At 35.7% G+C, this 24,578-nt stretch overlaps 1 protein-coding gene across 2 annotated transcripts in view; it reads right to left on the bottom strand.

The window, feature by feature from the left end:
* Positions 1-24,578, bottom strand: part of ARHGAP32 (Rho GTPase activating protein 32) — a 168,781-nt gene that overhangs the window by 123,879 nt on the left and 20,324 nt on the right. For both annotated transcript variants that reach the window (XM_065881482.1, XM_065881481.1), the window contains exon 3: positions 252-343. In XM_065881482.1, the coding sequence (XP_065737554.1) occupies positions 252-343 (92 nt within the window). The remainder of the gene's footprint in view (positions 1-251; positions 344-24,578) is intronic.

Here is a 24,578-nt window from a genome sequence, read left to right as displayed (position 1 = left end):
GCAACCTAATACACAATAACATAAAAGTTGTTACAAGAACAAAATTAAAGTGTATTTTTAGATAAGTAGATGATCCTCAGACCCATTCTGCTAACAGTTGAGTGACAATTCAAGGCTTAAAAGTATTAATTTAATGTATGGACAGTAAGAGCTCATTTAGTAAGAAATCTGGATAAAAGTTTTAACAGAACTAGAGAACTGATTTCCGTTGATAGAAATTCACTTAAAACCCGCTGTAAAATTATACTTACTTTTTCACATGTTTCACCTTCATACTGGCTGTACTGCCACATGTCTTAAGACTAAGGTCTCCAGGAATCTCTGGAATGTCTGCTCCTCTTGCCTTAAAAAAATAAAGACAAAGGATTTATGACTATCCCTTTATTATGAATACATTTAAAAAAGCAGATTATAGCTCATTTCAATGGTTCTGCTGACTCCACACCAAAAGAAATACATACAGATTTAATAATCTCTTCTTAAAATTATAACTTACTTGACTTTTAATTGTTAAGAATAAGGAAAAATATTCACCTAAAAATATTTAACTTTACTGTAAAAGGAAAAATTTTTTGTCAAACTAAGAATTTTCATTCTTTTATAATCAAATTTTGAAATCAATTATTATATTATATGCCTCGGCACAAACTAAAATCTCCCGCAAGAGTTGTTGGAACAAAATAACTGTGGTTACAATGATTAATAAAAGTTTAAATGGTATATGTGAACATAATTAGGAGATCACAACATACGTTTCTCACACTAAAATTTGAAAGTACCATCTATGTAATACCTCCAAATTACTTCTTAGTCTGCCAGTTTTCATCGTAGTGATTTTTTAACTTTAATGAAACATACACCTGTATCATTTTAACAACAGAAACTGGAAAATGAAAAAGTTCTTCACACTCTGGAGAAAGCAAACAGCAAATCCAAATATCTATATTAAAAAACAAATTTATGCTATACAATCTATGACTTGTAACAGAAAAAAATTACTATAGCCAATGTCACATAATGCAATAGGGGAGAATGATGTGGGTTGAGCATTTAAACTGAGTTAAGAGGAGGTCCACAAAGAAGATACGGTAAATATATACAGTGGAATATTACTCAGCCATAAAAAAGAACGACATCTTGCCTTTTGTAACAACATGGATGGACCTTAAGGGCGTTATGCTAAGTGAAATTAAGTCCGAAAAAGACGAATACTGTATGATCTCACCTATACATGGAATCTAAAATCAAATCAATACAAAAAAAAACCAAGCTCACAGATACAGAGAACAGACTGGTGACTGCCAGAGGTAGGGGTGGTGGATAGGTGAAAAAGGTGAAGAGGTCAAAACATACAAACTTCCAGCAATAAAATAAATAAGTCATGGGGATTTAACATACAGCACGATGACTATAATTAATAATACTGTATTGCACATCTGAAAATTACAAAGAGAGTAGATCTTAAAAGTGCTCATCACAGGACTTCTCTGGTGATTCAGTGGTTAAGACTCCATTTTTCCAATGCAGGGGGCATGGATTTGATCCCTGGTTGGGGAACTAAGATCCCACATGCCGGGTGGTGTGGCCCCCCCAAAAAATTTTTTTATTAAAAAAAAAAAGTACTCATCACAAGAAAAAAAAAAAACATTTTGTAACTATGTATGGTGACAGATGTTAATTAGACTTACTGTTATGATCATTTCACAATGTATACAAATATCAAATCATTATGTTGTGTACCAGAAACGAATACAGTATTACACATCAATTATACCTCAATAAAATAAAAACGAGAAGAAACTGACAACATCAGTTCACTTTTTTTTTTTTTTTTTTGCAGTACGCAGGCCTCTCACTGCTGTGGCCTCTCCCGTTGCGGAGCACAGGCTCCAGATGCGCAGGCTCAGCAGCCATGGCTCACGGGCCCAGGCGCTCCGCAGCATGTGGGATCCTCATGGACAGGGGCACAAACCCGTGTCCCCCACATCTGTAGGCAAACTCTCAACCACTGCGCCTCCAGGGAAGCCCTGCTAGTTTTTAAAAATGTTTTCTTATTAAAAAAAAAAAGAGCCAAGGAGGACCTTCAAGATGGTAGAGGAATAAGACGTGGAGATCACCTTGCTCCCCACAAATACATCAAAAATACATCTAGATGCAGAACAACTCCTACAGAACCCTACTGAATACTGGCAGAAGACCTCAGACTTCCCAAAAGGGTGCTGGTGCTCTGGCTGGGTGTCAGGCCTGAACCGCTAAGGTGGGAGAGCCGAGTTCAGGACACTGGACCACCAGAGACCTCCCGGCCCCACATAATATCAATCAGTGAGAGCTCTCCCAGAGACCTCCGTCTCAACACTGAGACCCAGCTCCACCCAACGACCAGCAAGCTCCAGTGCTGGACACCCCATGCCAAACAACTAGCAAGACAGGAACACAACCCCACCCATTAGCAGAGCGGCAGCCTAAAATCTTAAGAAGTTCACAGACACCCCAAAACACACCACCAGTCACAGTCCTGCCACCAAAAAGACAAGATCCAGCTTCATCCACAGGACACAAGCGGGCACCAGTCCCCTCCACTAGGAAGCCTATACTACCCACTGAACCTACCTTACCCACTGGGGGCAGACACCAAAAACAGCGGGAACTATGAACCTGCAGCCTGCGAAAAGGAGACCCCAAACACAGTAAGTTAAGCAAAATGAGAAGAAAGAAAACTACACAGCAGATGAAGGAGCAAGGGAAAAACCCACCAGACCAAAAATCTGAAGAGGAAATAGGCAGTCTACCTGAAAAAGAATTCAGAGTAATGATAGTGAAGATGATCCAAAATCTTGGAAACAGAATGGAGAAAATACGAGAAACGTTTAACAAGGACCTAGAAAAACTAAAGAGCAAACAAACAGTGATGAACAACACAATAAATGAAATTAAAAATTCTCTAGAAGGAATCAATAGCAGAATGACTGAGGCAGAAGAACGGATAAGTGACCTGGAAAATAAAATAGTGGAAATAACTACCACAGAGCAGAATAAAGAAAAAAGAATGAAAAAAATTAAGGACAGTCTCAGAGACACCTGGGACAACATAAACACACCAACATTCGAATTATAGGGGTCCCAGAAGAAGAAGAGAAAGAGAAAGGGACTGAGAAAATACTGAAGAGATTATAGTTGAAAACTTCCCTACTATGGGAAAGGAAATAGTCAATCAAGTCCAGGATTCATACAGAGTCCCATACAGGAGAAATCCAAGGAGAAACATGCCAAGACACATATTAATCAAACTATCATAAATAAAATTCAAAGAAAATATATTAAAAGCAGCAAGGGTAAAGCAAAAAATAACATACAAGGGACTCCCCATGAGGTTAACAGCTGATCTTTCAGCAGAAACTCTGCAAGCCAGAAGGGAGTGGCAGGACATATTTAAAGTGATGAAAGGGAAGAATCTACAACCAAGATTACTCTACTCAGCAAGGATCTATTCAGATTTGATGGAGAAATTAAAACCTTTAAAGACAAGCAAAAGCTAAGAGAATTCAGCGCCACCAAACCAGCTTTACAACAAATGCTAAAGGAGTTTCTCTAGGCAGGAAACACAAGAGGAGGAAAAGACCTACAATAACACACCCAAAGCAATTAAGAAAATGGTAAAAGGAACATACATATCGATAATTACCTTAAATGTAAATGGATTAAAGGCTCCAATCAAAAGACGCAGACTGGCTGAATGGATACAAAACAAGACCTGTATATATGCTGCTACGAGAGACCCACTTCAGACCCAGGGACACATACAGACTGAAAGTGAGGGGATGGAAAAGGATATTCCATGCAAATGGAAATTAAAAGAAAGCTGCAGGAGCAATTCTCATATCAGACAAAAGAGACTTTAAAATAAAGGCTACAAGAGACAAAGAAGCACACTACATAATGCTCAAGGGATCAATCCAAGAAGAAGATATAACAACTGTAAATAACTATGCACCCAACAGGGGAGCCCTCAATACATAAGGCAAACGTTAACACCCATAAAAAGGGAAATCAACAGGAACACAATCATAGTAGGGGACTTTAACACCCCACTTTCACCAATGGGCAGATCAACCAAAATGAAAATAAATAAAGAAACACAAGCTTCAAATGACACATTAAACAAGATGGACCTAATTGATATTTACAGGACATTCCATCCAAAAACAACACAATACACTTTCTTTTCAAGTGCTCATGGAACATTCTCCAGGATAGATAATATCTTGGGTCACAAATCAAGCCTTGGTAAATTTAAGAAAACTGGAATTGTATCAAGTATCTTTTCCGACCACAACGCTATGAGACTAGATATCAATTACAGGAAAAAACCTGTAAAAAATACATACAGTTGGAGGCTAAACAATACTAAGTAACCAACAGATCACTGAAGAAATCAAAGAGGAAATCAAAATATACCTAGAAACACATGACAATGAAAACACGATGACCCAAAACCTATGGGATAGGGCTTCCCTGGTGGCGCGGTGGTTGAGAGTCCACCTGCTGATGCAGGGGACACGGGTTCGTGCCCCGGTCCGGGAAGATCCCACATGCCGCGGAGTGGCTGGGCCTGTGAACCATAGCCGCTGAGCCTGCGCATCCGGAGCCTGTGCTCCACAACGGGAGAGGCCACAACAGTGAGAGGCCCGCGTACCACAAAAAAACAAACAAAACCTATGGGATGCAGCAAAAGCAGTTCTAACAGGGAAGTTTATAGCAATACAATCCTACCTCAAGAAACAAGAAACTTCTCAAATAAACAACCTAACCTTACACCTAAAGCAATTAGACAAAGAACAACAAAAAAACCCAAAAGTTAGCAGGAAATAAATCATAAAAATCAGATCAGAAATAAATGAAAAAGAAATGAAGGATGCAATAGCAAAGATCACTAAAACTAAAAGCTGGTTCTCTGAGAAGATAAACAAAATTGATAAACCATTAGCCAGACTCATCAAGAAAAAAGGCAAAAGACTCAAAACAGAATTAGAAATGAAAAAGGAGAAATAACAACTGACACTGCAGAAATACAAAGGATCAGGAGAGATTACTACAAGCAACTCTATGCTAATAAAATGAACAACCTGGAAAAAACGGACAAATTCTTAGAAAAGCACAACCTTCTGAGACCGAACCAGGAAGGAATAGAAAATACAAACACACCAATCACAAGCACTGAAATTGAAACTGTGATTAAAAATCTTCCAACAAACAAAAGCCCAGGACCAGATGGTTTCACAGGTGAATTCTATCAAACATTTAGAGAAGAGCTAACACCTATCCTTCTCAAACTCTCCCAAAACACAGCAGAGGGAGGAACACTCCAAAACTCATTCTATGAGGCCACCATCATCCTGATACCAAAACCAGACAAAGATATCACAAAAAAAGAAAACTACAGGCCAGTATCACTGATGAACGTAAATGCAAAAACCCTCAACAAAATGCTAGCAAACAGAGTCCAGCAGCACATTAAAAGAATCATACACCATGATCAAGTGGGGTTTATTCCAAGAGTGCAAGGATTCTTCCATATACGCAAATCAATCAATGTGATACACCATGTTAACAAACTGAAGGATAAAAACCTTATGATCATCTCAACAGATGCAGAAAAAGCTTTTGACAAAATTCAACACCCATTTATGATAAAGACCCTCCAGAAAGTAGGCATAGAGGGAACTTTCCTCAACATAATAAAGGCCATATATGACAAACCCACAGCCAACATCGTTCTCAGTGGTGAAAAACTGAAAGCATTTCCACTAAGATCAGAAAAAAGGCAAGGTCGCCCACTGTCACCACTATTATTCAACACAGCTTTAGAAGTTTTGGCCACTGCAATGAGACGAAAAAGAAATAAAAGGAATCCAAACTGGAAAAGAAGTAAAACTGTCACTGTTTGCAGATGACATGATGCTATACACAGAGAATCCTAAAGATGCTACCAGAAAACTACTAGAGCTAATCAATGAATTTGGTAAAGTAACAGGATACAAAATGAATGCACAGAAAACTCTTGCATTCCTATATGCTAATGGTGAAATATCTGAAAGAGAAATTAAGGAAACATTCCCATTTACCATGCAACAAAAAGAATAAAATACCTAGGAATAAACCTACCTTAGGAGATAAAAGACCTGTATGCAGAAAACTATCAGACACTGATGAAACAAATAAAAGATGATACAAACAGATGGAAAGATATACCATGTTCTTGGAATCGAAGAATAAACATTGTGAAGATGACTATACTACCCAAAGCAATCTACAGATTCAATGCAATCCCTATCGAACTACCAATGGCATTTTTCACAGAACTAGAACAGAAAATTTCACAACTTGTATGGAAACACAAAAGACCCCTAATAGCCAAAGCAATCTTGAGAAAGAAAAATGGAGCTGGAGGAATCAGGCTCCCTGACTTCAGATTATACTACAAAGCTACAGTAATCAAGACAGTATGGTACTGGCACAAAAATGGAAATACAGATCAATGGAACAAGACAGAAAGCCCAGAGATAAACCCATGCATATATGGTCACTTTATCTTTGATAAAGGAGGCAAGAATATACAATGGAGAAAAGACAGCCTCTTCAGTAAGTGGTGCTGGGAAAACTGGACAGCTACATGTAAAAGAATGAAATTAGAACCCTCCCTAACACCATACACAAAAAAACCTTAAAATGGATTAAAAGAAACTCGGTACTGTACTACCGCAGGAAAGCAAATCAAGACTTTTATCTCTCATTTTTTAATTCTCCTGGCTAATAAATAATATGTATTAAAGTCTAAATTAATAAAGTTATTCATTTTAACAGCTCTGTTTTTATGGTTAAAAATATTTACTCTTACTATTTTGATGTACATTGCTAAATAATCTTCCAGAAAGGAGTATGTGCCTATTTTCTCACAACCTCAAGAACACTAAGTATTACCGATCTTTATCTTTACCTGATAAAATTACTTCATCTATTTTAACAATAAATAAAAGAGTTGAACAAAATTCCACAATTTTAGTAGACATCTGTATTATTTTGTATAATATAATTTATTCTTATATTCCTTACTTTTATATTTTTCAGAGTAAAGAACACTTTAAGTTAAAGCTAGTAATATATGTGTGACATAATATATCAAGATACTTAATAATTTTCCATTAAAATTATAAACCTGGAAATTGTAGGCATTACACTTACTGACTTCAAGACTTACTACAAAGCAAGAGTAATTTAAAACAGTGTGGTACTGGAGTAAGTTAATGAGATACAACAGAAAGTCCAGAATTCAAAAGAACAGTACTGTCAATGAATAAGACTGATACAAGTTCCTAAAGTATGCAAAAAGGAAAAACCCTGAACCTTCTCAATGATACACAGAAAGTCATTCAAGGTGAAAATTCACTCAATGTGAAAATTAATAAAATAAAAATGAACACAGAAAAATAAATCTTAAGATATCTTTAAAAGGAAACAAAAATGTACTACGTGTAAGAGAAACAATAAATTCAACGGCATCAAAATTAAAAACAAAGAAGCCATACCCTAGCATGTATAAAAAAACTCCTTATAATAAAAACTGACACCCCAATTTTTTAAATGGCAAAATATACAAACAGATATAACTAAACATACAACTACCCAATAATCCTGCAACTACACTCCCAAATATAGACCCTCCCCCTGCAAAGTACTCATATGTACAACAAAAGACATGTACATAAATGTTCACGGGAGCTTTATTTATAATCACCAAAAAATGGAAACACAAATATGTATGAAGGGAAGAATAAATTATGGTGTATTTATGCAATGGAATGCTGTGCTTGAAAAAAAGGTATTTATTAACACATTAAACAACATGACTAAATCTAGCTGTTATTACAGTATGTGAAAGAAGAGAGTTAAACTTCAATTAAAAATTAACAGAAAAATGTCAAGAGAAATTTTTATGGAACTTAAGCTGGTTCTACATTTGCCTGGAATAGTTAATGATCACTATTAAAACAATGAGGAATGAGGAAAGAATACAATTCCAAAGAACAGAAAAAGAAAACTGTTTTCTAACTTATTTTATGATACCAGTTAATACAGACATCAAAACCAACCAAGAGACTTTCAACACCAACCAGGACTAGACTAAGATCTAGACCTAAACTAAAACCACCAGAAAAGCTGGATAAAATGTGTAAACCAACTGTTTTAAGCACTAAAGTTCAACCATACAGAAAAGACATAAGAGGTGATATAATATTTGAGAGAAACAAATTATGTAAGATGAACTCGATATTCAGCCAAACTGTTGAGATGCAAGCACTCCCAAACCACAGCAAGAAGGACTACAGTCCAAACAGAAAGCAGCAGTATTACTGGTGAGGAGAAACAGGTGTCACGTTTCAAAGCTGCCATATGACTGCCCCTTAAAGGGAAACTCCCAGAAAGGAGAAAACTACAAGTGAATGAAAATATTCATATACAAATGAACCTGAAATAATTTGTCATTCCTATTCTCCACATATACAGGAAAAGCCTAAGAAATCTAGCCAAAATTGTATAACCAGGAGAAAACTCACTAACTAGAAACAGACCTAGAAATAACAAAAGTAATGGGACAAGCAGGACAAAAATGTAAGAACACTTTGTAAATATGCTCAAGGATGGGGAAAAAACAAACATAATGAAGAAAGAAATGAAAACTAAACAAAAAAATCAAAGGGACTACTATTGATGAAAAAATATATCTGTAACTAAAAACACCTAAAAGCATATTAGACACAGCAGAAGAAACGATCAGTAAGCTTAAAGAAATAGCAAGAAAAACTATCCCCCCCAAAATTTTGGGGTTTTTTTTTTAGTTTTTGTGCTTTGTGAAAGAAAAAAGACAGGAAAAAGTCACAGTGACATGTGGGACAATATCAAGCCATTTAATGTAAGTGTAACCAAAGGCAAAAAAGGAGAGGAAAATGCCGTCCTCTCCCGAGGCTGGTGGAAGAAGAGGCATAGAAAAAAATTTTGAAAAAACCATGGGTAAAAAGTTTCCAAATTTCATGAAAATTATAAACACGTTATCCAGAAAACTCAATAAATGTGAAGTATGATAAACACTTTAAAAAACAACAAGGCATATCATAATCAAATGGCTGAAAACCACTGATAAAGAGAAAATCTTAGCAGCTGGGAAAATATGATACACATTACATTCACAGGAATAAATATGAGAAAGGCAGAACACCTGGATTGAGTTCTTTCAGCTGCTTTTTAAAACGACTGTCTATAGAATTCTATATGCAGTGAAATTTATTTCAAAAACAGAATGTGAGGTTTCCAGTCTCTTCTACTGTTTATAATAAAAACTCTACAGGAAATAAAATGAAATAAAATTAAAACATGCAGCTATTCTAAATTAATGAGAGCAGGTGAATTGGGGAGCAAAGTTAAAACTTGAATGAAGAATGACTAATGCAGTGGCAGTGTACTTCCTGGTTTTTTCCCCACCCATTACCTCTTGAATTACCCAAAGACAGGCAGAATCAGGATATGAGTAACAGGCACAGTAAGAAAAACTCTTCAGGAAGTCCAACTTTCTGGCCAGAGGACTTGAGGGGGAAATGCCCCTCAAATGTAGGGAAAGTAACCAAGAGATTTTTTTCCTTTCCTCTTCCAACTCGGCCCAAGGACAGGCCTGACAGCAGCACTTCAGCTGCAGCATGCGCACGTAAGACCCTAAGTGAAGAACCCATTCTTCTGAAGAGAGGTACAATAAAAGAGGACCCTGTTGTGTAAAGACTGTGGGGGTAATCCTTGGGGTTTTCTCCTCTCACACTTTTTCTCTCTGTACTTAGACCTAACAGCAGCCCCACTCAGGAAAAACTGCATGCGCTAAAGCGCCATCTTTCCAGCCAGAGAAACCATGAAAAGCATCATCTGAGGGCAGACGGTGTGCAAAATCCCCAATAAAGGTAAGAGTACAGCAGATGCTATGGAACTGAACTGATGTTGAAACCAACAGCTAAAGAAGTCCAGAAAGAAATTTCAATCTAAACCCAATCAGGCTGATGCCTGATAAGATAAAAAAGTCAACACTCTCCAGAGGATTTCAACAGGAGTCAGATTCACAGCATAACATTCAAAGAGTCCATGATACAGTCCAAAATTACTAAACACACCAAAAACCAGTAAAATGTGAACAATTCCCAAAGGAAAAGATAATAAAGAAGTGCCAAATATGAGATGAAACAGATGCTGGACTTACCAAAAATTTTAAAGCATATATACTCATACACAATTGCCCCTTGAACAACACGGCAGGGTTAGGGGCACTGATCCTCCTTCCACACAGTCAAAAATCTAAGTATAACTTACAGTCGGCCCTCCATATACGCAGGTCTTCCATATCCGAGATTCCACACCTGCAGATTCAATCAACCATGGATCAAGCAATACTGTAGTATTTGCTACTGACAAAAATCTGCATGTAAGTGGGCCCATGCAGTTCCAACCCATGTTGTTCAACAGACAACTGCATTATAAACATGCTTCATCAGATATTGAAATCAACAGAAAAACAGTAACTCCTTAATGAAATATGTAAACTAAAAAGACAGACCAAATTAAAAACTTTAAATTGAAAAATGTGGTATCTGAAATAAAACATGCTGTCTTGGCTCCACAGCAGAATGGAGATGACAGAAGAAAAGAGTTAGTGAACCTGACAATTTATCCAATGTATAGAGCAGATACTTAGAAGTTTTTTAAAAGACTGAAAAATGTGAATAGACCCATATATATACCCATGGTAAAGAAACATACTGGCACAGAAAAAAAAAATACTATTTGAAGAAATAATTCCAGAAAACATTACAAATTAGTTGAAGGATATATATTTACAGATTTAAGAAGATTAACAAAATTAAAACAATAAAAGCAAAGAAAAGCATCATAAGCTGTTGAAAACCAAATATAAAGTAAGTATTTTGAGAGCAGACAGAGAAAAAATAAATATTACGTATAAGGTAATAAGGATTTAAATCCTTACTGGATTTCTCATTAGAAACCAAGAAGACCAGAAGATAATGGAGAAACATTTATAAAATGCTGTAAGAACTCTCAACCCAAAAATTACATCATGTGAAAATACCTTTCAGAAATGAAGTAAAAGAACATACTCAGATGAAAAAAATTAAGAATTTATCACCAGCCCATAGGCTCCAAAAGAAATGCTAAAGAAAGTTCTTCTTATAAATGGAAAATGATAACAGTAAAATTTGAAACCTCTGGTATAAAGGAAGAGCAAGAGAAATGGTAAATAATTGGATAAATGTAATAAATCATTAATCTCCTCTGAAGTTTTTAAAAATATATGTGCCAGTTAAAAGCAAAATTATAACACCGTTTGATGTAATACTTTAAAAAAGTACAACATAAAGGGGGAAGATAAAGGAACCTATGTGGTGACAAGGTTTCTACATCTTACTTGAAGTATAAAATAATAATTCTAAGGAGAATATAAAAAGTTAAAAAAATGAAACCAACAACAGATTTAAAAGATAAAACACCATGAGCAGGTAGATTATCCTAGGAATACAAGATCAGTTTAATATCTGAAAACAAATCAATGTAGTTCATCACATTAACCAAAAAGGGAGAAAAAATCACATAATCATCTCTGAAGCAGTAAACACATTTGAAAAAATTCCAAATCCTATTCATGAAAAAATAAAAATCAGTAAACAGAACATCCTTAATGTGATAAACAGTATCCAGAAAGAAACTAAAGGGAACATCATACTGAATGATGAAATATTTAAAGTTCCCTCCTCCAACATCAGGAACAAAACAAGGATGCATGCAATTACCACATCTATTCAACATCATTACAGAGTGCCTAGCCAGTGCAATATGGAATATATGGAATATATATGCACATATAAAATCCAAAAGAATTTACAAACTCTTAGAATTTACAAAAGAATGCATCAATGTCTCTCGGCATAAAATAAATATACAAAAATTAATTACATATCTATATATTAGCAGAAAATAAAATTTTAAAACAAGAAACTTTTACCTACAACAATAATTATAATAATATTGAGGAAAACATCAAATCCCTAGGAAAATACCTATTATATGAAAAACCTCTACACTAAGAACTACAAACGTTTTTCAAAATATAAGAAAATATAAATTAAGAGATGTACACATACACACACCTCATTTGCATAGCTTGGAAGACACAATACTGCCAGGGTGTCAGTTTCCCCCAAAATTATCTACAGATTTACCTGTGTAAATTGGCAAGCTAATTCTAAGGATGTATATGGAAATGCAAAAGACATAGACGTGCCAAGGCTAAGAAGAGCAAAGCTGGGATACCTACTCTACCAGATAACAAGGTATGCTATAAAATTAAAATAACTAAATATGGTATTTCCCCAAGAACAGAAAAGTGGATCAATAGAGCACATTAGAGAATTCAGGCAGCAGCCAATAATATGGCCATCTGATTCAGGACAAAGGCACGACTGCAATTAAGTCAGGAAAAAGGACAGTCATTTTAATAAATGGAATCTTTTTTTTTTTTTTTTTACCATTTTCTTCTTATAATGGCAAAAGTACAAAGTTCCATATGAATAAGGTTATTCTTTGCAGGACTGTCTCTAGTAACTAAAAGGTGGAAACAACCTAGGTGCCCATCAAAAAGGGAATGGTTAAATAAACTGTGTTCCATCCACACAATGGAATAGCCACAGCTATAAAAGTAATGAGGAAGATTTCGATCTATTGCTATGAAGTAACCCTCTGCATATATTGAGTGGGGGAAAAAAACATTACATAAGAACAGGCTACCCTTTATCTAAAAAGAAGGTAAATATGAACATTTTGTATATAAAATTTATATTATGTATAATTTGTTACACTTAAAAAGTGAGAAACGATGACCAATTAGAATGTTCACATATGAAAAAAATAATAAAACGTTCACATATGAAGAACAAAGAGACAGGGATAGAAGCCTGATTTTTCTGAATGCTTTATTCGGTCATTCAGATTTTAGGGCCATGTAAATAAATGTTTTAAATATTTGTAAAAACTAAGTTAAATTAAAATGGGGGAAGAAGGCAAACTCTTAAAATCAAAACCCAAATAAAATAAATGAACATAATCATTTAAAGCTGGAAGCTTAAGCACACAGAGAGGAATTACTTCAAATGACAGTAATGCAAAGTAACACATTCCAAATATGATATATCCTATAGATGAAAGGAAACAAATTGCTTTCAATAATAGTTGCATTATTCCTTTAAAACTATTAAAAGTAGATTAAATCAAACTAGCAATTGTTAAGGTCATTAAAAAGGTTTTCAGCATAAGACATAGTTCAAATATAAAGCAAAGACATTAAGTAGAAACCCTTACTCATTTCCTTTGGGGGGCAAGTGGCAGTGTTTAAATAAGACTGGCAGAATGGCAACAGACAAATGTAGAAGGCATACTGAAACTAGATTACAGCCAGGTATATAGCTGAGTCTTCTGTGATAGGCTAGTGGATACAATTTTTAAATGGGAATTCAATATTACTACAATGAGACGAATGTGGAGCTGATTATATACTCAAGAATGTGAAGTAAGTGTCAATGGCACTGCAAGTTACTGTGTGACAGGAAAGAGGCAGCAGATCACAGGGCTGTTTTATTCCCAAATTTATCAAAATTTTTATAAAAGACAAAAACATATATGACGTATTTATCAATTTCATAGATAGGAGAAAACTTAAAAGCATATTAATACTCTGAGGGACAGAATTCAAGAGATTTTATTTAATAGGTTGCAAAGACCAACTAAAATGATTATAAAGTTCATCAAGAATAAAAATTAAAGCCTTCAATTTATATTCAAAACTCAATTACATAAGTATGGGGGAACACACTTTATTTGACAAGAATTTGTGTAACAAAATCTAAGCCCTATAGTTTACCACAAGCTAAACATAAGCCAAAAAAAAAAAAAGAAACCCTCACTGGTAAAAAACTAATGCAGACTGAAAAAACTGTATCATCTATAACAAGGGAAGTTTTTGTTTCTCCATGACCTGAACCAGTTAAACCACATACTGTAGAATTCATCCATTTCTGGAAAACATAATCTGATGTTGAAAAATTGCAAAAATAGGAACTGGCAATGTTTTATCCTGTTTGCTTCTATGCTCCCTAACCCAGAAAAATATTCTCATTCCTACCACTGGTACAGATCTTTAAACAATCCTTCAAATGCCAATTCTCTTGATCCCAAATCCAAATAAAACTCTAATGCTGAATGGGTAACTGTAAACTGATTTAGCACCAGTATAACACACTATCCTCTGATACAGAACCATAGCGCTGGCTGCTTCCACAGTGAGCCCCATACAATGCCTGCCCCTTCCATATTGTCTACGTGTGTGACTATCTTCTCCAAATACTATGAAGTCCATCTTAACAGGTATCAGCAGGATGCTAATGGGTATTACACATTTTTAAATAAGGAAAAAAAGAGTATGGGAAGGTATTTAACACATAATCACAGAACTTCAAGAAATCTCATTCAGCCATTCCACCGTAGAGAGGAAACTGAGACCAAGAAAGAAGCAACCTGCCATAGTGCATTAGCTGCACGGGTTAAACTGAATTATCACAAAACCTACTACCTCTAATATAGGCATATGGAAGTAAAAAAGTTCAAAGACTGGAATTTTTTTTTTTTTTTTTTTTTTGCGTTACACGGGCCTCTCACTGTTGTGGCCTCTCCCGTTGCGGAGCACAGGCTCCGGACGCGCAGGCTCAGCGGCCATGGCTCACAGGCCCAGCCGCTCCGCGGCATGTGGGATCTTCCCAGACCGGGGCACGAACCCGTGTCCCCTGCATCGGCAGGCGGACTCTCAACCACTGCGCCACCAGGGAAGCCCTGGAATTTTTTTAAATGAGAAATTACAACAATGATAAACAGCTCTATTCCTATCAAAATATGAAAGACTAAAAATTTTTAAGATTGAAAATATATGGCACAAAAGCCCCTAAACATTATAGTATGAATTAACAAAACTTCTTGACAAGTAATGTAGGGATCCTCACACTCTTTGGTTAAGTAATTCCCCATAATAGTAAAAAGAAAAGGCAAAGTTCACCATAAAGATATTCATCAAGGTGAAGAGTATAAAACAAGCTCAAGGTCCTACTAATTAATAAAATAACAAAACACATTCTGTATTATAGGGTATTATGTAGTTATTACATTTGTTTATTAAGAGTTTTCATTTAATACCAATTACAACACACTGTATACATATATTTCTTCCAAGCAATAGGTTTTATGGAGTGTTAGTGGTTTTAAAATTTCTTGCATATTTGTAATTTTCATCAACTAATGTTATCACATATGTTAAACATATTATGAAGCATAAATAACAAAGAAAAACTATATAACACTGTTAAGCAAAAAAATTCTAAACGGGCCCCCAACTCCACCCCTGACAAAATTCCCACCTCCTGGTTATTCAAACATTAACCTAGGTAATGCTGTGAAAAGATTTTGCAGATGTAATTAAAGTCTCATGTCAGTTGATCTTAAAGTATGAAAATTATCTGGGTGAGCCTAATCTAATCACATGAGCACTTCAAAACCAGAGTTTTCTCCAGCTGGTAGCGAAAGTCAAAGACAATTTACAGAATGAGAAGGACTTGAAGTGCAACTGCTGGCTTTGAAGATTGAGGTAACCAAGTGAGAAGGAATTCAGACAGCCTACAGGAGGAGAAACAGTCCTCACGCCACCCCACACCCTGCTGGCAGCCAGCAAGGAAACCGGGACCTCAGACCTAGGAACCAGAAGGAATCACAAGGAACTAGATTCTGTCCACAACTGAATGATGTGGGAAGCAGATTCTTCAGTCTTCAGATGAGAGCCCAACCTAGCCAACACCTTGATTTCAACCTTATGAGACCCTGAGCAGAAAACCTAGCTCAGCTTGCCCAGACTTTCTACGGACAGAACTGTTAAGATAACACATGGGTATTGTTTTCAGCCCCCAAATTTGTCATAATTTCTTACACAGCAGTAGAAAACGAATACTAACAATGTGGACATTTAAGACCCTAGAAATTCCCAAGCGACCTCAGGCTTTAAGTGCTCCTTTACTTCTCATGCAATTAAAACTCTCTCTCTTCCCAGGACTGTGAGGCAAAGGCTCAGAAGCTCTTGCCTTCCAGAACTCCCAGAACTCCAAAGAATGCACTGACTTCAGTACTTGCCCAAGACTCTGCTGAAGTACCCCTCACAGAAGTATGCTCCCCACACGAAGGCAAGCCCTGGAAGAAACTGCGAATTCTGCAGGTGGGGTAGGTATCTGATGGGAGGTGTACAGATGTGACTCAGTGCAAGAGCCATCTCTCCCTTCTCCCTTGTAACCCTGCGTTTCACTATGCACACTAAAATCTGTTCCATTTCCCATCTGCAGCTCTCAAGACCCTCACTCTTTTCTGCCATGAGGAGGAAAACTGAATTTCTTTCCCTATCCATGGCAATGTTTTGTATTCCCCCTTCACAGGTGTCCCTACACTATGTCCACCAGCCAGTCTTTTCCAGAGGTCTCTTCCCTCCAGTAAACCAGCCAACTCCTTCACCTATGACACTTCCCATAATGTAAAATGGGGAATATTCTATTTTCTCTTTGCTGCAGCACCTTAATAACAAGGCAGAAAGCTTATATTAAATGGAGGAAAAAAGGAAACAAAATGGTGTACGGTTTACAACTGTCAAATCATATTCCCAGACATGATGAGAAAGTGAAATATATCAACAAAGCAATATTCTTTGAAACTAACAATTTGGGGAAATTTATATAAGAAAATCATGGTTATATGGATGTTAAGTTAAAAACTCTTTGATTATAAGAAATCATGAAGGAGCTGCAATGAACATTGTGGTTCATGACTCTTTTTCAATTATGATTTTCTCAGGGTATATGCCCAGTAGTGGGATTGCTGGGTCGTATGGTAGTTCTATTTTTAGTTTCTTAAGGAACCTCCATACTGTTCTCCACAGTGGCTGTATCAATTTACATTCCCACCAACAGTGCAAGAGGGTTCCCTTTTCTTTACACCCTCTCCAGCATTTATTGTTTGTAGATTTTTTGATGATGGCCATTCTGACCAGTGTGAGGTGATACCTCATTGTAGTTTTGATTTGCATTTCTCTAATGATTAATGATGTTGAGCATTCTTTCATGTGCTTGTTGGCAATCTGTATATCTTCTTTGGAGAAATGTCTATACAGGTCTTCTGCCCATTTTTGGATTGGGTTGTTTGTTTTTTTGATATTGAGCTGCATGAGCTGCTTGTAAATTTTGGAGATTAATCCTTTGTCAGTTGCTTCATTTGCAAATATTTTCCCCCATTCTGAGGGTTGTCTTTTCGTCTTGTTTATGGTTTCCTTTGCTGTGCAAAAGCTTTTAAGCTTCACTAGGTCCCCTTTGTTTATTTTTGCTTTTATTTTCATTTCTCTAGGAGGTGGCTCAAAAAGGATCTTGCTGTGGTTTATGTCACAGAGTGTTCTGCCTATGTTTTCCTCTAACTACTGGGCATATATACCCTGAGAAAACTGTAATTCGAATAGACTCATGTACCACAATGTTCACTGCAGCACTATTTACAATAGCCAGGATATGGAAGCAACCTAAGTGTCCATCAAAAGATGAATGGAGAAAGAAGATATGGCACATATATACAATGGAATATTACTCAGCCATAAAAAGAAACGAAATCGAGTTATTCGTAGTGAGGTGGATGGACCTAGAGTCTGTCATACAGTGAAGTAAGTCAGAAAGAGAAAAACAAATACCGTATGCTAACACATATATATGGACTCTAAAAAAAAAAAGGTCATGAAAAACCTAGGGGCAAGATGGGAATAAAGACACAGACCTACTAGAGAATGGACTTGAGGATACAGGGAGGGGGAAGGGTAAGCTGGGACAAAGTGAAAGAGAGGCATGGACATATATACACTACCAAACGTAAGGTAGATAGCTAGTGGGAAGCAGCCGCATGGCACAGGGAGATCAGCTCGGTGCTTTGTGACCACCTAGAGGGGTGGGATAGGGAGGGTAGGAGGGAGGGAGATGCAAGAGGGAAGAGATATGGGGACATATGTATATGTATAACTGATTCACTTTGTTATAATACAGAAACTAACCACTGTAAAGCAATTATACTCCAATAAAGATGTTAAAAAAAAAAAGAAATCATGAAGGAAATATACCAAAATAATCTCTCCACTATGGGAAATCGGATTACTGGTCTCTTTTTTTTTTAAAACCACTCTTCTGCATTTTCTATGTTAGCATGCTAAACATTATCAGTGTCTATGAATTATAATTACAATCCAGCCATCAGTCAAAAGTAAACTGTTAAACACCACACAGTAATAAAAGAGCTAAAGATATTCATTTAAGGAGCATTTGCAGTATCTTTCTTTCCTTTTATTCAAATTGCAAATGTTTTCCTAGCTTGATGGGTAAAAGAAACCAGTCTCAGCACCACATATGATGGACACCTATCAATCCAAGGAACAACAAACAAAATACACACCTCCTCCAAAATTACCTCTTCCTCAAATTTATTCCAAAAGAAAAAATCCAGCTGCTCTATCAATCCTCATTCTTCTTTAGAAAGCAGGCATTAGACAAGAAACGCAAATGTTCGCAAGGACATGGAGAAGAAGGTACCCTCATGCACTGTTGGTGGGAATGTAAACTGGTGCAGTCACTGTGGAAAACAGTATGACGGGTACTCAAAAAACTAAAAATAGAACTACCATATGATCCAGCAATCCTACTTCTGGGTATTTATTTGAAGAAAACAAAAAGACTAACTCAAAAGATATATGTACCCCTATGTTCACTGCATTACTGTATAAAAGCAATCTAAGTGTCCACCAATAGGATGAATGGATAAAGCACATACACACACACACACACACACACACACACACACACACACACACACACACAGAGGAATATTACTCACCCATAAACAAGAATGAAATCTTGCCATTTGCAACAACATGAATGGACCTTGAGACTATTTTGCTAAATGAAATAAGTCAGACAGACAAAGACAAATACTGTATGATTTCACTTATATGTGGAATCAAAAAAAAAAAAAGAACAAACAGAACAGAACAGAAATAGACTCACAGACAGAACAAACTGGTAGTCACCAGAGGAGAGGAGGGTAGTGGGATGAGTGAAATAATGAAGCGGATTAAGAGGTACAAACTTCCAGCTATGAAATAAATAAGTCATGAGGATGTATGTATAGCATGGTTGACTATAGTTAATGACTTTGTATGGTGACAGATGGTAACTAGATTTATCCTGGTGTTCATTTTATAATGTATAAAGATACCAAATCACTGTGTTGTATACCTGAAACTAACATAATATTGTAACATAATATTGTAAGTCGATTATACTTCAATTTAAAAAAAAGAAAGTAGGCAATAGAGAGGGAAAAAGTCCAAACACAAAGAGCATTTTTTAAAAGTCTAAGAAAAGTGTACCAATGGTCTCACTTTTGTTTTAAAAAAGAAAGGAAAGAGAGAAGGGGAAAAAAGAAAAAAAGAAGAGAAGAAAGGAAAAGAAAAAAGAATTCATATTAATATCTGAGAAATGATATAAAAATGTAGGAAAATTCAGGGCATTTTCCAAGGAGAAACAAATAGTTCAATTTGTCCAGAGAATGACAATTTCATTCATTCAAAAAATATTTACTGAGAATTTACTATGCCAGCCAAGGGTGCTAAAACAGTAAACAATAGTGATGAAGTCCTCATACTCAAGGAGCTTACACTCTAAGGGAAAAGAAAGACAATAATCATACAAATATTCAGGATTTGCAAGTACTACGAAGAAAATTAAAACAGAGTAAGAAAGAAAGAGAGAGGAGGATAGGGTTATTACTTCACCTAAGGTGGCAAGTAAAGGCAGCACTGAAGTGTGCTGAAGTGTAACATCTGAAGAAAGGTCTGAAGGCGGAGCGAGAGCAATCTTTGCAGATTGTGTAGGAAGAGCACTTTCCAGGAGCAGAGAACACAAATATAAGGCCCCAAAGGAGGGGAATGTTTGGCCTATTTGAGAAAAAGTAAGGAGGTCACTGTGACTGGATCAAAAATGATCAAGCTTTTGCTTTTAAGAAAAATGAAATGAAACCATTTATAACAAATGCAAGGTTTTGAACCTAGGGGACTGGAATAAAGTTAGCGTTATTAACATAAACTAATGTTAAAAAGAAACAACTCATTTCAGGGAGAGGAAAGACAGGATTTAGTGAAAATGTGTAGCCCATGGTTTCTACAGGACCTTCATGTAGGGAATGAACTCTTACAGGGCTAGAGCTATGGACATGGCAGTCATCTGTACAGAGATGACAGTACAATCTACAGGAACAGTAAAGAACTAGCAAGAAATAAACATAAAGAGACAAAGTACAGACCCCTGTGAATACCTACATTTAGCAGGTAGGAAGAAGAGAGACAGGAAAAGACCAAACCTTCAGGAGTGAGTGGGTGTGACTGTGATGTGCGAAGTGTGAATTTCTGTGTGTGCATGAGTGTGTGTGTGTGTGTGTGTGAGAGACAGAGAGAGAGAGAGAGAGAGAGAGGGAGAGAGGGAGAAAGAAAGAAAGGGAGAGCGCGAGAGAGAGCACGCTCCAGCACCCGCTTGTTGCTGCAGAGGGAGAAGGCAGAGGAGGGGGACAGCATGTGCCTGAGCACACAGTGTTGACAACACTGGGCATTAACTTTCTGTCTTCCTTTTTCAATTTTTTGGTATTTTGGGAGTTCAAAATTTGTAACTGGTTTTAATTTTCCTGATTCTGGTTGTTAGCACATGTGTGAGCATTTTCAGCCAGGACCATTGACTTTATTTTATCAATAATAACTTCATTTGCTACAACATGACCTGCTGTAGCACTGAGCCTTGAACACATTTATTTTAATGGTAGAAAAAGCAACTGAAACTGTTCCTAACAAAAAAATTCAAGAATTAACAGGCTCCATTTTGAGAATTTTGCAGTGATCAATACTAAAAATAAAGTGAATGGAAAAACACTAAGAAGTATGACAATTAAGGTGATTTTAGTTAAAATATTCAAAACTGGTGAAAGATTCTCTCTCTCTTCAGGTGTTTAATATTATTTTTTTAAGATCCTAATATTTATTTCCTAAATGATATCATTGTTAAATAACTTCAAATAAATATTTCAATTTAGTAATTTAGAAAAATTATATAGCTTTTTATTAGATTTCTTAAAAAACTTAGTTTTAGCTATACATTTATGAAGAGTAATAAATAAATCATAAGCCATAAATCACAAAAGGATAGAGCCCTCTTTTAGGGTTTACTGTTGTTGCTGTTTTGACTTAAAAATGACTATGTAGTACAGACCAATTACCAGTAAGGAGATTAAATGAGTAATTAAAAAGCTCCCAATCAACTGAAGTCCAGAACCAGGTGGCTTAACCAGTGAATTCTACCAAAGACTGAAAGAAGAATTAATACCAATTCTTGTCAAACTCTTCCAAAAAATAAAAGAGGAAACTCTTCCAAACTCATTTTAAAAGTCCAGAATTACACTGATACCAAAGCCAGGCAAGGATGCAACAAGATAAGAAAATTACAGGCCAATATCCCTGGTAAACATTGATACAAAAATCCTCAAAAAAATATTAGCAAACCAAATTCAGCAAAACATCAAAAGGATCATACATCCATGATCAAGTGGGATTTCATCCAGGGATACAAATCTGGTTCAACATCTGCAAATCAATCAACATGATACACCACATGAACAAAATGAAGGATAAAAATCATATGATCATCTCAACAGATGCAGAAAAAGCATCTGACAAAATTCAACGTCCACTTATGATAAAAACTCTCAACAAACCAGGTATAGAGGGACTGTACCTCAACATAATAAAGGCTATATCTGATACAGCCACAAATAACATCATACTCAACAATGAAAAGGTGGAAGCTTTTCCCCTAAGACCAGGAGCAAGACAAGGATGCCCACTCTTGCCACATCTATTTAACACAGTATTGGAAGTCCTAGCCAGAGCAATTAGGCAAGAGAAAGAAATAAAAGGTATCCAAATTGGAAAGTGATAGTGTTACTATCACTATTTACAGATGACATGATATTATACAAAGAAAACCCTAAGAACTCCACCAAAAAAATAACTGTGAGAACTAATAAATTTGGTAAAGCTTCAGAATACAAAATCATTATACAAAAATTAGTTCCATTTCTGTAAACAAATAGTGAACTGAACTATCAGAAAAAGAAATTAAGAAAACAATCTCATTTACAATTGAGATTCAACAAATTGAATAAAAAGAATAAAATACCCAGAAATTGACTTAACGAAGGAAGTGAAAGACCTGAACATTGAAAACTATAAGACACTGATAAAAGAACGTAAAAAAGATACAAATAGAAGGATGTTCCATACCCATGGATTGGAAGAATTAATACTGTTAAAATGTTCATTTTACCCAAAGCAATCTGCAGATTCAATTCAATTGAATTCAATGCAAAACCAACATTCCAATGGCATTTTTCACAGAAATGAAACAATTCTAAAATTTATATGGAACCATAAAAGACATGGAATAGTCAAAGTAATCTTGAGAAAGAAGAACAAAGCTGGAAGCATAATACTTCCTGCTTTCAAACTATATTACAAAGCTATAGTAGTCCAAACAGTATGATACTGGCATAAAAACAGACACATAGATGAATGGAAACATACAGCCCAAAAATCAGTCCACTTCTATACTGTCAATAAATTTATGACAAAGAAGCCAAGAATATACAATGGGAAAAGGACAGTCTCTTCATAAATGGTGTTGGGAAAACTGGACAGCCACATGCAAAAGAACAAAACTGAACCACTATCTTACACCACACACAAAAACTAACTCAAAAAGGATTAAAGACTTGAGCATAATAACGTGAAGCCATTAAACTCCTAGGAAAATACATAGGTAGTTAAGCTCCTTGACATCAGTCCTGGAGATGACTTTTTGCATTTGACAATAAAAGCAAAAGCAACAAAAGCATAAAACAGACAGGTGAGACTATATCAAACTGAGAAGTTCTACACAGCAAAGGAAACCATCAACCAAATGAAAAGGTAACCTTTCATGGGAAGAAAGAGAAAGAAAATGGGAGAAAATTTTTGCAAATCATATATCTAGTAAGGGATTAATATTCAAAATATAAAAGAACTCACACAACTCAATAGCAAAAAGAAAAAAATATCCAATTAAAAAACTGAGCAGAGGCTCTGAATAGACATTTTTCCAGAGAAGACATACAAATGGCTAACATGTACATGAAAGGGTGCTCAATATCACTAATCATCACGGAAATGCAAAACAAACCCACAATGGGTTATCACTTCATACCTGTTAGAATAGCTATTATCAAAAAGATAAAAAATAAGTAACAGCAAGGATGTGGAGAAAAGAGAAATAGTACCCTTGTGCACTGGTATTGTAAATATAAATGGTGCAGCCACTTCAGAAAACATTATGGAGGTTCCTCAAAAAAATGAAAATCAGAGTTACCATATGATCCAGCAATTCCATTTCTGGGTATTTATCTGAAGAAAATGAACACACGAATTCGACTGTTAATTACAGCATTATTTACACTGGCCAAAAAATGAAAGCAACCTAAGTATTCATTGATTGATGAACGGATAAAGAAAATGTGGTATATATACACAAAGGAATATTATTCAGCCATTAAAAAGAAAGAAATCTTGCTATTTGTTACAATATAAATGGACCTTGAGGGCACTATGCTAAGTGAAATAAGTGAAAAACAGAAAGACTAATACCATATGATCTCACTTATATGTGGAAGCTTTAAAAATATATAATTAATTAATTAATTAATTAAATTGAACTCAAAGATACAGAGAACAGACTGGTGGTTGCCAAAGATGGGTGAGCGAAATGGGTTCAGGTGGTCAAAAAGTACAAACTTCCAGCTATAAAATAAGTAAGTCCTGGGACATAAAGTACAGCATGGTTACTATAGTAAATATACAATATTTACAGAGTTGTATATTTGTAAGTTGCTAAGTGAGTAAATTTTAGAAATTCTCATCACAAGAAAAAAAATCTGCAGCTATGTGTGGTAATGGACGTTACCTAGACTTATTGTGGTGAACATTTCACAATATACACATATACTAAAACATTATATTGTACATCTGAAACTAATATAATGTTACAATCAATTATATCTCAATTTAAAAATGATTGTTTACAAACTTTTTAAAATTCTTAACAATTCAGAAATTTCTGACATTCTTTTAGATATGTATTAAAAAACTAATATTCTGGCTTCCCTGGTGGCGCAGTGGTTGACAGTCCGCCTGCTGATGCAGGGGACACAGGTTCGTGTGCCAATCCGGGAAGATCCCACAT

This window comes from Phocoena phocoena, chromosome 8, assembly GCF_963924675.1.
Source record: "Phocoena phocoena chromosome 8, mPhoPho1.1, whole genome shotgun sequence".
Lineage (NCBI taxonomy): Eukaryota > Metazoa > Chordata > Mammalia > Artiodactyla > Phocoenidae > Phocoena > Phocoena phocoena.
This window is presented reverse-complemented; position numbering and strand designations above follow the sequence as displayed.